The sequence below is a fragment of the Otolemur garnettii genome, unplaced genomic scaffold, assembly GCF_000181295.1.
Source record: "Otolemur garnettii isolate 467f Iridium unplaced genomic scaffold, OtoGar3 scaffold00050, whole genome shotgun sequence".
In the NCBI taxonomy this organism is placed as follows: Eukaryota; Metazoa; Chordata; class Mammalia; order Primates; family Galagidae; genus Otolemur; species Otolemur garnettii.
The window spans coordinates 5,172,337-5,189,325 of record NW_003852445.1 but is presented as its reverse complement, the minus strand read 5'-3'; the positions used below and the strand labels follow the sequence as shown (position 1 = coordinate 5,189,325).

At 33.8% G+C, this 16,989-nt stretch overlaps 1 protein-coding gene across 1 annotated transcript in view; it reads right to left on the bottom strand.

Annotated features, from left to right (window-relative positions):
• SPRED1 (sprouty related EVH1 domain containing 1) overlaps window positions 1-16,989 on the bottom strand; it is a 114,260-nt gene that overhangs the window by 31,589 nt on the left and 65,682 nt on the right. The window contains exons 3-4 of the mRNA XM_003791698.3: window positions 4,042-4,210; window positions 2,533-2,579 (exon numbers count right to left, since the gene is read on the bottom strand). Coding sequence (XP_003791746.1) covers window positions 2,533-2,579; window positions 4,042-4,210 — 216 coding nt within the window. The remainder of the gene's footprint in view (window positions 1-2,532; window positions 2,580-4,041; window positions 4,211-16,989) is intronic.

Sequence of the window (16,989 nt, the reverse complement as noted above, 5' to 3'; positions counted from 1 at the left end):
TTTTTACTATTTTGCATGCCTCTGTGACAAACCTATCATTTCTCAGTCATGTCCTTTCACTGTTTTTACTTTATATCAAAGTCCTAATATACATGCTACTAGTAGTGAACATGATTATGAAAACAGACTATGGTTTTTACAAAATCCACTGATTGACTGACAAAGTCTTCTAAACAATCATGTCTTATAGCAGTTTTTTAAAAAAAAATACAATGCTATATGTATAATTAAGTGAAACTAAATCAGAATATAAAAATGAATAATCATTAAGGAACATAGCATTAGTATGTGAAAACTCCTTTTTTTAAGAAACCAAATTCTAAACAAATTATTTTCACCACAAAGGAGGTATTATAAAAACGTTTGCACTACTTCCAGCCCCATATTTTGATTGATATCAGAACAAAAGGAACTTTGGGAAACACCTAACTAAAAATATATTTATTTTTGTATCATATTACACATTTCTTATATCTATTAACTTTAACTCACTGTATTTAAAAAATAATACTTAATCTTCAAGAGAATTGACATATTATACACATATCTAAGAACTCTCAAACATAAAAGATGGGTATTTAGAATGTATGCATTTTAAAAAACGTACGTAAAAAACCATAAACTTGAAAAGTATTTAAGGACACAGAAAATACTACTATGTATTTAAGTGAAAAGGGAAGACTATGGTATAATGACACTATCCTATTACATGTTTATGCATATATGTATAAAAAAATCAAAAACCATATTTAAAATATATATGGAAGGTATTATGAATGGAACAAATTTATGTTTTTCCCCTTAAATTTTGCTATGTATCTGAAATTTTCTAAAATAACTATATTTCTGTTTTCTGACTTTTAAAGTATTAAAATAATTATGTACACGAACTATTTTGCCATGTTGTTAACTCACAACTATTTTTTAAAACAACAGAATTGCTAGAATGTTAATATAACATGTACACATATTCAGGTTCTTTTACTGTTTCACAGCAAACTAAAAAACACAGAAAAACATTAAAAAGAAAACACTATATTTAGCTCAGATTTCTGCAATTTAAAGGGAACCAAAAACATTTATCATTTTAGCTGAGTAATGAGGATAACACTGTATAATTTTTGTTTCTTTTGCTCAATACATTGCAGGTAAATTCATGAACAATGTAACAGTGGTTACATGACAGATATACCTTAAAGTCTTTGATCATTTCCATTATCTCATGTTAGCTAGTTTCTTAGTTATACCAATAAAATCTTTCACTTTATATATGTGTGTGTGTGTGTGTGTGTGTGTGTGTGTGTCTGTGTGCGTAAAATAAAATCTGTGTGTAAAAACTTTTTGTGCATCTCTATTCCCTTGGTATACATTACTGGAAATTGAATTATTAGGTCAATAGGCATGAGTATTTCTACTTTTAAGCCTTTAATATATATTGCAAAACTGCTTTCTAAGAAAAAATGTACCAATCTGCAATTTCTTCAGTAGGACATCTGTCAATCTTAGAGATGCAGGATGGGGCAATATCATTGTTTTAAACTTTTGGCCATCTGGTATAATGCAAAATGTTAATTTAATTTATACTACCTGCTGATTACCAGTGAGCTAAAATGTAACAGTATCTATAAGCTTTATTAGCAATTTGTAATTCCTTTTCTGTGAATTTTTAATATAAATACCTTCTCTTTTTATTTTCTTTTCTGGGAAATGAAATGTCTTGAAAGATTAATTTTATGTGTCAATTTGGCTATGCTATTGAACTCAGTTGTTTGGTCAAACACTAGTGTAGATGCTGCTGTGAAGGCAATATTTAGATATGACTAACATTTAAATTAATAGACACTAAGGAGATTCTCCTCTGTAATATGGATAGCCTCATCCAATCAGTTGTGAAGGCCATGGAGAACAGACTGAGGTCCTCCCAAGAGAATGGATTTTTGGTTAGAGATTGCCTTTTGTTGCAAGACTGCAACATCAACCAGTGCCAATTTCCAACATACCTGCCCACCCTACTAACCCCACAATCTTGTGAGCTAATTCCTTTAAAAAACAAACAATAAGAACTTTTCTTTCTATATATAGGTTAGGTATCCCTTATCCGAAATACTAGGAACCAGACTGTTTCAGATTTTTGATTTTTGAATATTTGTATATACATAACAAGATATCTTAAGAATGGTAACTAAGTTTAAATACTGAATTCATTTAAGTTTCATATTAACCTTGTAAACACAGATTGAAAGTAATTTCATGTAATATTTTTTATTTTTTTTGTGAAACAAAGTTTTGACTACATTTCATCACATGAAGGCCAGGTATGGAATTTACTACCTGTGGTGTCACGTCAGCACTCAAAGTTTCAAATTTTGGAGCTTTTTCAGATTGAGGATGCTGCACTGGTTCTTTTCTCTGGAGTACCATGGCAAATACAGTGTCTTCAAAATTTTCTTAATAATCTGTGAGTTTATTAAGGCTAGTAATTTCCTCCACATCTTTTATGTTTAGAAATTCCTTTGAAGCCAAACCACTTACTTGTAAGTCATCTGACTCCTCAGCTTCATTTTTTGATTCAGGGCATCCTAGGAAAACAGATAAAAGATAATCAAACATAGAATTTTGGTCTGACTTTCAGTATTAATGACTATGTCATTACAACAGTTTCTGAGATTTATCAGAGACCATTCTGGACTGCCTGGCAACCAATGAGATATTGGCCACTTGTACGTGCCCCTTTGTTAGAATTAACAGAGAACAAAGTGGTTCTTTCTCCCCCCTTCTACAGGTACATTTCTAGTTACTTATTAAAGAGACGTTTTCTCTGAAAGTACACTATTTCCAACAATCCCTACCCTAGACTTCTCCCCCAAACTCAAATGGCTAGGCAGATTATATGCGTCATATACTGCTCTGGTTGTTTAGATGAGGTATGCAATTTTTCTAAATGCTCTGACCAGGAAACATATTTAGCACACCAAACAAGTATTTTAGATGCTTTAGTTAAGAGATAAAACAAATGAATCTTAACCTACTATTGATACTTAATGGCCAATTGTTGCTATTGGCTTCTGTGCATCAATGTGTCTGTACAGGTTTTTATAGCACTCAAGAGTATCTTTAGTACCAATAAATTAGTCAAAAAGGATTTGTCCTATCAAAGTATTCTAAGTTTATGCTACCTTCAAGAAGACAAAGCCAGCATGAGTAGGCATAGGGTAAGACATTTGACCTTTGGAAAAAGTAGCATAGCTTATTCTTACTGTCATGGAAGCCTAAGTAAAAGAAAATGGGATTGCTGGAAGTCATAAATGTAGTCTAACACATTTTAATTCAGTCACTATATAATGAAAGTTATTAATAGAGACAATTTTCCTAATTCAAGCCAAAAAAACAAGTCTTAGTTATTTCTTCCTTTCTGAGAAATAGGTTTTAATGTGATTTTTATTTAAACAAAAAGCCAGTCTTACATGAAAAACAATTCTTCTTCCATTCAAAACCTGTATGCTTTAGAGTTAATCATCTTAATAGACTGGCAAAATATAGAAAGGGATAGAATAGATGGGGTTGTGGTCTCTGTTGATCCTCAATAATTAACTCAATCAAGTATTTTTGTCATTGAATAACTAGAGTCTACATATTTTTCAATATTACAAGTTCTCTCTTTATCTAATTACCACAAAAGGGGTAAAACTGGCATAATAATCACACATACAATACCTACTTGGCATTTTGATAGCTCTACCTTACAGTTCCCCTCTTCTCCAAGCTCTTACTTTACAACATTTGAATTATCTGAAGGCTAGTTCTCTTAACCCCGTCAATGGGCTCAAGAGAATGCATACAATAATAGATGATGTGACAAATATAAATCAGGCTATGGGGACTTTTTTTATCTTCACTTGTTGTAAGCTTTCAAATCTTGGTCATATATCACAAAAGCTGATTTGCTTAAGTTCAAGAGCTACTCTGGGTCAACTTTAAGATCAAAAACCTCTACTATATATAACTAATAGATAAGTTAAGAAAATAGTCGAGAATACCTACCTTGAGAAATATCCTCTATAGCTCTTCGAATGCCTCTATCAAAAGCCCTAGCATCAGCAGGACTTTGAAAGGTAAGGCCAAACTTCTTGTCATCAATCTTCCAGTGGTGAAATGTTGGAGTGACCTTATTATAAATGAGGTCTTTTTTAAGCATACATTCCAAAACCACCTGCCAATAGCCAAATGCCAAAAATTAATATACACGCATCAAATTCATCTAATGTAGTTCTAAGATACAAACTGAAGCAAGAAAAGCTGTTATTTTTAATACATTATCAAATAATTTAATAAATATTTTTAGTAAATTAATAAAAATACATTGCTACTTAATTTCACAACATCACTCGATAAAGAGATTAAGATGAGATTTAAAAAGATCATGCAGGCCAGGCACAGTGGTTTACGTCTGTAATCCCAATACTTTGGGAGGCTAAAGCAGGAGGCTTACTTAAAGCCAGGAGATAAGATGTGTCTGGGCAACATAGTGAGACCACACCTCTACAAAAAAACTAGGTGAATAATGGTGGGTATCTATAGCCCTAGCTACTGGAAGCTGAGGCAGAAAGATCACATCAGCCCAGGAATGCAAGGTTGCAGATAGCTATGATCAAGCCACCATACTCTAGTCTGGACAACTGAGCAAGATCCTTTCCCTTAAAAAGAGCCATGTATATTTTAAATAGTATGTTTATTATACTCCCATTTTAAAGAATACACACACTCACTCACTCACTCTTATTCATACAAAATTTCCCCAAGAATATATCAGGAATTAGTTCTGGAAAAGAAGAAGGTGATGATAGTAGAAACTAACTTTTTAAAGTCACTTTCTTATATTACATATTGCTTAAAAGATTATTAATATTTTATTTCAAGAGTTAATGCTTAGAAACAGTAGTAACAGATAAAATACTCACTTTCCTATCTTCTCAGACTATGCATTTAAGTGAGTTACCTGACATTTTAATGCTTCCTCATCTCTAAAACAGGAATAGCAATACTGAACATCTCATCATTTATGGCTGTATATGCATTCATATAAAAGTTCTGTGTCATGTAGGAGACAATATTTCTTTGCCTGCTTTTTTCATTTTTAGTTTGAAATCATTTCAAATTTCTACAAAAGTAACAAGAATATAGAAAATTCCTGTGTTCCTTACCCACATCTGCCACACTAAATTTTAACATTCTTTCTGTATATATCCACGCATAAACATTATATTCTGAACTATTTCAAAGAAGGTTGCATATATTACACTCATTGCTTGTTAACATATACTTGAGTATATTTCCTAGAAGCAATGCTATTCTTATGTAATCACAGTACAGTAATTCAGAAATACAACACTTATCTAACCTACAGTCCACATTCCAACTTTCTCCATAAAAAATTTCCAGTGCAGGGTCCATCCATCACAGGATCATGCATCATATTTAGCTATGAGGTCTCTTTCAGTACATCTAAAACAGCTTCTCAGCCTTCGTCTTTTGTCAATGTTCATGGTATATTTTAAATAAATATTGTTATTACCTTATAGAACAAAAATGGGTCTATTAAATATTCTTGTAATTAATCTAATTAATCAAAAACTAAAATTAGTAAAAGATTAAATATCTTTTCACAACTTCTACCCTATTACAAGCACCATTATCACTTGGATGATAATTCATCTACTTATAAGATGTTCATAATCACCTCATATAATTTCACTATTCTGAAGGTACAGTAGTAGTCTTTACAAAAAATAAAAGTCTTATTAGACCATTCCCTTTCTTCAATATCTTCAAGATATTCTCAATGTTCAAGACCTATTAGGCCCTGCATGACAAAGTTGGTCTTTGTCTACCTGAGTTCCATTCTTACTTCCCATTGTCCTCGACTCTCTATGCTCAAATTGCACTGATTTTCCTTCACACCCTTCAAAGCTTGCGCTTTTGCAGTATTGTAGAGTCCCTTCCTTCATCTTTACCTTATTAACACCTCCTATCTATCTTTTAAGATCTCAACTTAAGAATATAAGAACACCAACAAAAAAGCTTTCAACTCATATACATAACTTCTGAGGAAGGCACTTCCTGGACTCTTAGACTGGATAAGGCCTCTGATACACATTATTAAATGTATCCGTAATTTTGAAATTTGAGTGATTGTTTAATTAATGCCTGTCTCCCTCATTAATACATAAACCACATAAGGGCAGAGACTATGCAACATTTGGCCATCAGTGTATGTCCAAACCTTTAAGTACAGTAGCAGATATATATTAGGTACTCAACAAGTATTTCTTCAAAAAAATCCATGCAACTACACATTTTTTGTTATAGACTTTATGCACTCCTCTAGAAACTCACACAGAGATCATGGGTTGGGGACCTGATTTATACTTTAGAGTGATTCAGTTTCAACACAAGCACTAGTTTGCTAGAGCCAGTTAGTACTGGCCCCTAAGAGCCAGATATTAAATTTTCAAATATTTTATAAGTCATTATTGAAAGCGAAATTATATAACTTTACAATGAAATTAACTACATTCAAAACAAAGTAATAAACTCTCAAAACTTGCCACTTCCTAATTATTTTACCGTATTTTACAATTACCTGTGTTCTTGGGGGAGTTTATGTCTACCATATCTGTATAGTGAAAATACTACATAAGGCTATACTATTGTTCATTTCTTCCCAGGGCCATATGCAATGGCATCACGTAGAATGAAAGCAGCCAAGATGGGAGTATGTGAACGCTACAAATAATTGCCTCTGTCCCCTACTGAAAGTCAACTGTTGAAAAGTTGCCATTATACACTGAATACAATAATTCTTAGTAGTTAAGACTTCTTAATTCATGAATAAATAACCAAGAAACTAAGATTCAGTTCTGCCTGTTTGTAGGCAATGTAATAAAATTGTCAAGAGTTTTGCTTTTCATAATTTGATGTCTTTTTTAATACATGCAAATATTACTGAATTAGCCCTTCTCTTCAATTTTCCAAAATACTGGAATTGTTTACTCTTAGATAAATAAAATGTCAACATAAGCTACATTCATCTCCACCTCTTCTTTTCAAATGTTATATGTTTTATAGAGCCAGAGGCTCATGCCTATAATCTCAGCACTCTGGGAGGCTGAGGTAGGTGGATCACTTGAGCACAGGAGTTTGAAACCAGCCTGAGCAAGAGTGAGACCCCCATCTCTATTTCTAAAAATAGAAAATCTAGCCGGGCATAGTGTCACAGGCCTGTAGTCCCAGTTACTTACGAGGCTTTGAGGCAAGAGGACTGCTCAAGTCCAAGAGTGTGAGGCTACTGTGAGCTGTCATGCCTCAGCACTCTAACCATGATGAAAGAGTTAGATCTGTCTCCAAAAAAATTTTATAAATGAGCTTCAAAATGCACTAAGGAAACGGAAAGGATGATTACCTAGATTTCTAATTCTTACAAATACCTATGTTCCACCCTCAAGTCTTGAAAATACTGAGTTTAAACCTCATATCAACTTTTTGTTATTTACTTTTATCTACAAAGTATCAGAAAATAGGCCAAATGTGGTGGGCACATGCCTGTAACCTTAACATTCTGGAAGGCTGTGGCAGGAGGATCACTTGAGGTCAGGAGTTTAAGACCAGCCTGAGAAAGAGTGAAAACCTATCTCTACAGAAAAGTGGAAAAAAATCAGCCAGGCATGGTGGTGTATGCCTGTAGTCCCAGCTTCTTAGGGGTGCTAAGGAAGAAAGATCACTTGAGCCCAAGAGTTTGAGGTTGCAGTGAGATACAATGTACTTTAGGCAGGGTGAGAGAGTAAGGCTCCCCTACAACCCCACACACAAAAAAAGAAAGAACACAAAATATTTTGCTGTTGATATTATACATTTAATGTAACATTAACCTATCCTTTAAGAAAAGGATTCTATGGCAGTAGCTATCATGGATTTAGGAACAGGTAAAGGCAGGTAATTTGTTGGCATAATCTCTCAATGGCTTTGTAGATAATTTTTAGAATAAGCCTCCTAGAAGACTCTGCATTACTCAGCATTCGCACAATTCCCACAGCCTCTGTGTCCAAAGTATACCAATTTCTTATCCATTTAAGACACATATTAGAAAGGTATTTTGCTTTTGATTTTAAGCAGCATTAAAAAGATGCACACTCATACATTAAGGACAATACATAATATACCTTGTTAAGCAAGAGATAAACTGTCAAACTAATAAATAATAATCAATGGAATTGAAAGTTGTACCACAAAAATGTAGGAAGAAAGTCTTGAAAGACTTTTACCAATCGTGCAGTTAATACTTAATCTACAGGCCAGAGAAGCAAAAATAATTTTTATGGCTAGAAAGATTCTTAAAACTAGAGTTCTGCTGCATTCTTTTTCACTGCCATTTTTCAACTATGTCAGAACAATGTGTTCTGACTTTAACCCATCACAGTTTTCACTACCTTAATTCTGTATCCTAAGATAACAGTAATGTTAACATACGAAGCAGACATATAAGCAGCAGAATTCCATGCTTACCATATCTGTGTTTGGCATAATTTACAAAAAAATTGTAGAAAACAGCACTTATATCTTTGCACTTATATCTTTGCCAAGAGGTTATAAGCAACCAACCCAATCAATATTGCAAAGTGAATATTCACGCTATAGGAGAAGTAAGTTAAAGGGATAAAGTATTTATGGCTAACCGGGATTTGTACCTGTTTATTCCTAACATAGTAAATTAAAAGGTATTCTACCCTATAGGCCTAAAATGGTTATTGCACTCTTCCAGAATACACCACTTACTCTTAGAGCTTCTTTGTAAGAGAAGCAGTAAAGTAAGGAAATAAATAACTCTGAATCCTTAAGGCGATCCTAAAGGCAACTGCTAGAAGCTATTAATAACATTACCTTAAAAATATTCACTCTATAGTTTTTATTTATTTATTTATTTATTTATTGAGACAGAGTCTCACTAGGTCATCCTCAGTAGGGTGCCATGGTGTCACAGCTCACAGCAACCTCCAACTCTTGGGCTTAAGCCATTCTCTTGCCTCAGCCTCCCCAGTAGCGGGGACTACAGGCACCTGCCACAACGCAGGGCTATTTTTTGTTGCAGTTGTCATTGTTTAGCTGGCTTGAGCCAGGTTCGAACCTGCCAGCCTCCGGTGTATGTGGCTGGTGCTGTAACCACTGTGCTACGGGTGGCAAGCCAGTCTATAGTTTTTAAACTAGAAATATATCCCTAATTCTAATTAATGGGTGAATAAACTTCTTGCTGGGATTAAACAGTTCTGGAAATACTTGAATTTCATTAGGCTCCCATGGTAATCTTGAATGACATTTATATATTAGAGAATACAGATAATTTAAAAGCAGATTAGTGGACCATGCTGAGTTTTATAGTTCCTATCAAATTAATAAACAGAAAATATGTCAAGAGTATAAACAGCTGGTACAAAGGGAATATTAAGTATAAGACTGAATCAACAAGATAACTACAATGATTATGTTGTTAAAGTAATATGATTGACATCTATAACCTTTAGTTGATTCATTAATAATGTGGCTAATTAACAGAAGAACAAATTAGAGAAACTTCTGATCATCTACAAGTCTACTGGGATTAGAAATAAAGATTATCAACTAAAAAAAAGAGAATAATGAAAAAATTCAAATTAGTAAAAACTACAAATAAAGCACGTAAATGTTTATATTGACTATATTAAAAAAAAAAAAACCACACTTCTACATACCAATAGATCTAACCAGAGTTGAATAGAATAGAATTGTTGCAAAGAGACTGGCTGGAGCCAGCTTTAGGAAGGTCACTATAACAATAAAAGAGGAAAACATAATTATGGAGGTGTATTTGATAGAACAGCCTTGCATTCCAACACAGATTTAAACAGATCTATGTTAATTAAGACACACACACTTAAATTCATTTCTAGCTAAATACTTTTAGAGCTAAGAATATATTTTTTTTTTTTGAGACAGAGCCTCAAGCTGTCCCCCTGGGTAGAGTGCCGTGGCATTACAGCTCACAGCAACCTCCAATTCCTGGGCTCAAGCGAGTCTCCTGCCTCTGCCTCCCAAGTAGCTGGGACCACAGGCGCCCGCCACAACGCCTGCCTATTTTTTGGTTGCAGCCGTTGTATGGCGGGCTGGGGATTCAAACCCGCCACCTTAGGTGTACGTGGCTGGCGCCTAGAGCTAAGAATATTTTAAGAAGATCTGTAAGTCTTCCAATCTAGTGATAAAAAGAACAAATTTTTAAAAAACTGTTTTATTCTTTCTTCTGTTAAAGTTAAACAGATGTTAATTATTAAAAAAACAGATGAACAAGTAAGTTTACTGAAGTTTTCTGAAGTTTAAAAAATAAAAATACTCTTGGCATAAATTTATTCAAATCTGATACAGATGAAGAGAGGGATGGAAAACAAATGGTTTTGTCACACTACCAGGCTAAGAATTGGAGCAAAAGAAGAAAAATGGTTAAAGGGAATGGACTTTTACATGAATAAAAACTGTCCAAAATAAATAACTGAGCTATAAAAAAGTAAAAGGGGCAGGAACATGACACATACACCTTCCTAGGAAGAAGAAAAACTTAGTACTGTGTAAGAGAAATTTACTATAGTCATTAGATAAGCTTGTGGGCTTTATAGGCAAGACCAGCTGGGTTTCATCCAACCTCCACCACTTACTACCCAGCTGACTTTTGAGAATTAAATGAGGTAATACAGAAAGTACTCAAAGTAGTGTCTGACATATCATAAATCTTTAGTAAATATTAGCAGTGATAGTAATATTGGTCACAAAGTGATGCCACTGGCCTATCATAGGTAAGTTGCTATAAGAGGCTAGGTCATTATTTGAGGGGAAACCCTTTTGAAGCATGAGAGATGGAGAAGTCTGAATGATAACTACAGGTATTCAACACTTCAAAGAGCTTATGTGAATAGATTCTGAAGAATAAGTTAATGGATTCTAAAAGCAGTATAAATGCTTCAATCTCCAACATTTTTAAATCATCTGAAAAAAGTTTCAGGGCAACAATTTATAAAGGAAACAAAGGGGTGGAGGAACTGTGGTCACTAAATAACTACAACTTCTGAAGATAAATTCTAAGTTATTTTGGGAAATATACAGCCAAACTCCCATGATAAAATTACTGTACTGTTTGCCAGAAACATTTAAAAGAGATCCAGCCAAAAATGGGTATAAGTACATTTTTGTTTCACTAATAACAGCTAATAGTTTGGAAGAGGAAAGCAAAAGTAAATATATACTTTTTAACTACTATACATTTTATTATAGTTGCTACCTTACAAATAGATAATTGCATGTTTACAAATAGTGTTATCTAACTAGTATGGATGGTAACTAGACATAAAATTTTTACTAATTAACTTCTTAAAATACCTTTGTATCCAATAAAAAATCATTTCACTTTAAAAATAAAAATTCCAAATTGAAATTAAATTACTTGCTAAAAACCAAAGTCAAAAACTGGCATCTCAAATAATTGCTTCATTTTATGAACTTCCATTTTCTGGATGATATAAAAGCCAGTACCCTTTATGAAAGATACTACGACATTCCATAAGTAAGGAATTCTGTGGTTATCAAATATACATTTTTATAATTGTCTATTACAAATTTGTCTAGCTGTGTTCTGAGCTGAGTGGGACTTGAGAAATTAATAAAAGTAACAGTAGTAAAAAGGGCAGTGATTCTTGCAAAAGAGTAGTTCAGCCAGCTACCACAAAAATGGAGGGGAAAAGGGAAAAGGAAGAAGGAAAAGAGAAAAACGTATTACCTTTTCCCATTTATAGCACATTATTTTAACACACGTGATTTTTGCATTACTAAATAGTTATTACCAAAGGCATCACATATTTGATAGATGTGTACACACACATACTTTTATTTTCACTCTTGATAGGTCAGTAACTGGAATACCAGTATCTATAGTTTCCAAATTCCAGTAAGTCCCCACTCCTATTTTTTTCCTCCTGAAATAAGTACATGAATAGATATGAGTTAAAAGCATATACATATGCAAATAATAAAAATTAGAATAAACATATAAGTTGACGAATGAACTGGAGTCCAAGATACATGACTACATGAAAAGGAAAAAGTATGTACCTAGAAATTAGCCTGAAATTACCAAAAGGTAGAGGATGCTGACAGTGATAAAATAGACTCTTAAGCAAGAACATCTAAAAAATAAAGTCCACTTAATACAACCACAGGTCCTTATTAAGCAAAAATAAAAGAATCACAAGAAAAAGCTGACAAATAATTGATAGATGAAATAGATGCAAAATCAGTAAAGGCTAAGCAGATTTAAATATCAGTATCAAAAAGTTTGACCTATGGGACATACACATACAATTGCATGAAATGCCTATAAATACATGGAATATTTAAATAAATTATTCATTTACTCACAACATAAAATATATTTTGACAAATATATAAGAATTGTTAACACATACACTATATTCTCTAATAAGGCTAAATAAAAATACAATACAATAAAAATTTAACTGCTTTAAATATTCATTGAAAAAAATTGTACTTACTGCTCAATGACTAATGAATCAAAAAAAAAAAAAGAGAATTAGAAAACCCTGAAAATCAAAAGATAATGAAATGCTACATATAAAAATTCATGTGGTATAACTAAGCCAGAATTTAAAAAGGAAATCTATAGTCTAAAATGCTTAGAGTGGAAATAAAGATCTGAAAACAAACTCAATGTTCACCTTAAAAATTAAAAGTGTGCTGGGCATGGTAGCTCATGCCTATAATCCTAGCACTCTGGGGAGGCTGAGGTGGGTGGATTGCCTGAGATCAGGAGTTCAAGACCAGCCTGAGCAATAGTGAGACCTGTCTCTAAAAAACGGCCAGGCATTGTGGTGGGCATCTGTAGTCTCAGCTAGTTGGAAGGCTGAGGCAGGAGGATGGCTTGAGACCAAGAGTTTGACATTGCTCTGAGCTATGACGCCATGGCACTCTACCAGAGGATGACAAAGTCAGAATCTGTCCCCTCCCCCCCCCAAAAAGGGCAGTGCCTGTGGCTCAGTGGGTAAGGCACAAGCCCTATATACCAAGGGTAGTGGGTTCAAACCCAGCCCTGGCCAAACTGCAACTAAAAAATAGTCAGGCATTGTAGCAGGTGCCTGTAGTCCTAGTTGCTTGGGAGGCGGCAAGAGAATCACCTAAGCCCAAGGAGCTGGAGGTTGCTGTGAGCTGTGACGCCATAGCACTCTACCAAGGGTTAATAAATGAAACTGTCTCAAAAAAAAAAAAAAAAACACTAAAAGTGAATATAATAAACCAAAAGAAAGGATTAAGAAATAAAAGCGTATGGATTACTATTGGTATGAATTACCTTTGTCAGTTAGAATATGGATAACATGGATTACTGTTTTAGTCAATGCATTAGAATTATCCTAATTTAATTAACCAGAGGGATCTCCTTCATGCTGACTCTTAGAACTTTCAACATGATTCTACCTTTTATTTGAGTACTCTTTTACTTCCTAGTTACAGGATGTTATATATATTCTGGGCAAGGATGTGTAACAAATCTAATCACAGGGATTCATTAGACAAATCCAAACTGAGAAACATTCTACAAAATAACTGGCCAGTACTCTTTTAATATTTTATTAGGCTAGTTGTCAAGACTGGTGTGTGGACTATTACGTTAAAATATTGTATTTGTGTTGTTTCCTAAACATATTAACTCTGATTTCACAAGAGAGTATCTTTCCTTGTTCAGAGGATACTGATATATTTAAAGAGTTCTGAAAAAGTAACAGAGTGTGAGTGTGAGAGTCTGTGTGCCTTGGGGGACAGAGAAAATCAATGAGACAAACTTTAAAAAAATTGGGTAAAAGGTGCACAAAAGTTTTTGGGAGTATCTGTCAAAAGTAAATTCTTTGGAAAGACCAGTGAAACTGACGACCAACAAGAAAAAAGCAGAAGTACAAATAAACTATGTTAAGAATGAAAAAAAGGACAAAACTGAAGGCATAGCAAAAATATAAAAAGTAATAGAGTACAGCAAAAAGTTTTATGAACCCAAATACATGTCAAATAGCCAATTTCCTTAAAAACTAAAACTTACCAAAACTAAGTGAAAAGCAAAAAAGAAAACCACTAGAGACCTGTAACATTAAAGAGATTGAATAAGTAAAAAGCAAGAAATGAAAGGGATGGGGTCATGGGAGGTGAGATACACTGGGATTCTACCATTCCCTCTGGAAAATACATCAAGTACTAGTGACCAAAGTACCATGTCACCACCTCTTGAGAGACTGAAGGGGATTACTGCCAGCAATAAGAGGAGGGAACTGTCAAAACAGACTCCTATTAAGATGCAGTTCTAACTTCTGGCAGGCACACTAAAGAACAATTTTTGATTGGGCAAATCAGCTCTTTCCCAAGTCCCCACAGACTGCTAGATATGTGAACTTCCAGAATAAAATTAAATAACCTTAAAACAACTCTATTCTCCCTCAATTGGGTCTCTATAATTTGGAGAGAGCCCCACATAATTTTGATGAATCAATCTCAATAATGAAGGATTTAACAGCCACATATCTCCATAAACCAATTTATACTGCAATGCCTCTATAACATAAACATTTAGAATAGTGGTTCTCAACCTGTTGGTTGCGACCCCTTTGTAACAATGAAAATACATTGCAGCATTAGGAAGGTTGAGAACACTGATTTAGAAACAGAAAAATATCTGAAAATATACTGATAGTTGGAGATCTTCAGCTATTGAGAGTTAAAGTTAACAAAAAGAAGAAATGTAAGATATGAATAATTTAGTAAATAAGATTAAACTTTATAAAGTGAAAACTTTATACTGCAGTGAAAGGAAACCTTTTCAAGTCTTTGGACATTTGAAAGGATGAAAGGTCTCAAATCAGTAAGTGACGTTCCTACCTCAAGGAACAAGAAAAAGAGGAACAAAATAAGCCCAAAGCAAGCAGAAGGAAAACAAATAACAGGAATCAATGAAAATAGTAAATGAGAAAAATTAGTGAAACAAAAACTTGCATTAAAAAAAAAAATCAATATAATTAACTTATCTCTACCAAGACAAATTCAATGTATAAAGACATAAATCACCGGTTACAGGAAGGAAACAAAATATTTCTAAACATCCTGTAGCTTTTAAAAATAACTGAGTTGCTAAGAACAACTTTATGCTCATAAATTAGACAACTTGGGAAAAAAGGATCCCAAATCACAACAGTATCAAAACTGAACCAAGACAAAATCAATAACCTGAACAGTCCTGTAACAAAGAAACTGAATTTGTAATTTTAAATCTTCTGAAAAGATCTCCACACTGAAATAGTTTCACTGGAATATTATACCATATAAAGAGAAACATACACCAATTTTACAAAATCTCTTCCAGGAAAAAAAATAGTAACACTTCCCAACTTATTTTAATGAAGCCAGTATAACCTTGATACCAGTATTAGACAAAGACGGAACAGAAAGATAAAAATCTTACAGACCAGAATCTCTCATGAATTTAAATGCAAAATTCAACATAACATCAGCAAATCAAATCCAACAATATACAAAAAATTAGACACCATGACTAATTGGGATTTATTGCAGATATACAAGGCTGGTTCAAAAATCAATGTAATCTATCATGGGCTGAAGATGTGATCATATCAACTGACACAAAAATATTTAACAGGCTTGGCCCTTGTAGCTCAAGGTGGATGTTATTTTTTTATTTTTATTTTTATTTTTTTGAGACAGAGCCTCAAGCTGTCCCCCTGGGCAGAGTGCCGTGGCATTACAGCTCACAGCAACCTCCAACTCCTGGGCTCAAGAGAGTCTCCTGCCTCCGCCTCCCAAGTAGCTGGGACCACAGGCGCCCTCCACAACGCCCGGCTATGTTTTGGTTGCAGCCGTCATTGTTGTTTGGCGGGTCCGGGCTGGGGATTCGAACCCGCCACCTTAGGTGTACGTGGCTGGCGCCTTAGCCGGTTGAGCTATAGGCGCCGAGCCAAGGTGGATGTTATTAACAGCATTTCTCCTAACTCCAATTGTTTATAAAATGATTTGCCTAAAGTACTTTCTTTAACCCAATTTTCCTATTTTTCTGTGACTTACTTATGACCATAATAACTTTTCCCTGCCATTATTGTTTCTTGAGGACTAACGAGATGTCTATGTAAATTCTCTACTCGACATAAACTCCTCATATCCAATTCTTGACAGTTCCATATTTATGAATGTACAAGAGAGGAGAGAATTTAATTAAGTTCAATGCATGTTGCTTCTGATGAACCAGGAAGAACTCAATAAGCCAACAGATAGAAATGACTGCCCTTGAGAAAAAGATAAAGACAAAGGACATAAGGATTAGATACAGGACAGTAAAGATGAAAAGAATGAAAGAGAATAAAAAATAAAGGTATGTAAAGTCAAAGCTAGAGTTGGTGTTGGGGAGGGGTGAAAATAAAGGTCTTTTTGAATAAATGAAGGAATCACTGGCAATTTGTGGTTTACAACTATCATTAATGCACATTTTGATACAATTCACCAAATCAAAAAGTCCAAGATCTTATATAATGTAGCATTAAGAACTGAACCAAGAAGAAAAATTCATTCTACTTTAAGAATACTCAGATCTGAACATACAAACTAAAATACAATGCCTTATTCATAACATAAAGCATTTTGACACAAATGTTACCTGTGCTTCTTGGTAAGGTCTGCCTGGGCCATCCTACATGTATTTCAACAAAACTCTTCCCCCGCCCTCACAAAAATATATTCCTCTTCCCTAATTTGTTTTTTACTGTTAGCCCTGTCTAGTACATTATTTATTTTACTTAATTTATTTATCCCTTAACATACATTCCCTTAAGAACTGAGATTTCTTTTTTTTTTTTTTTT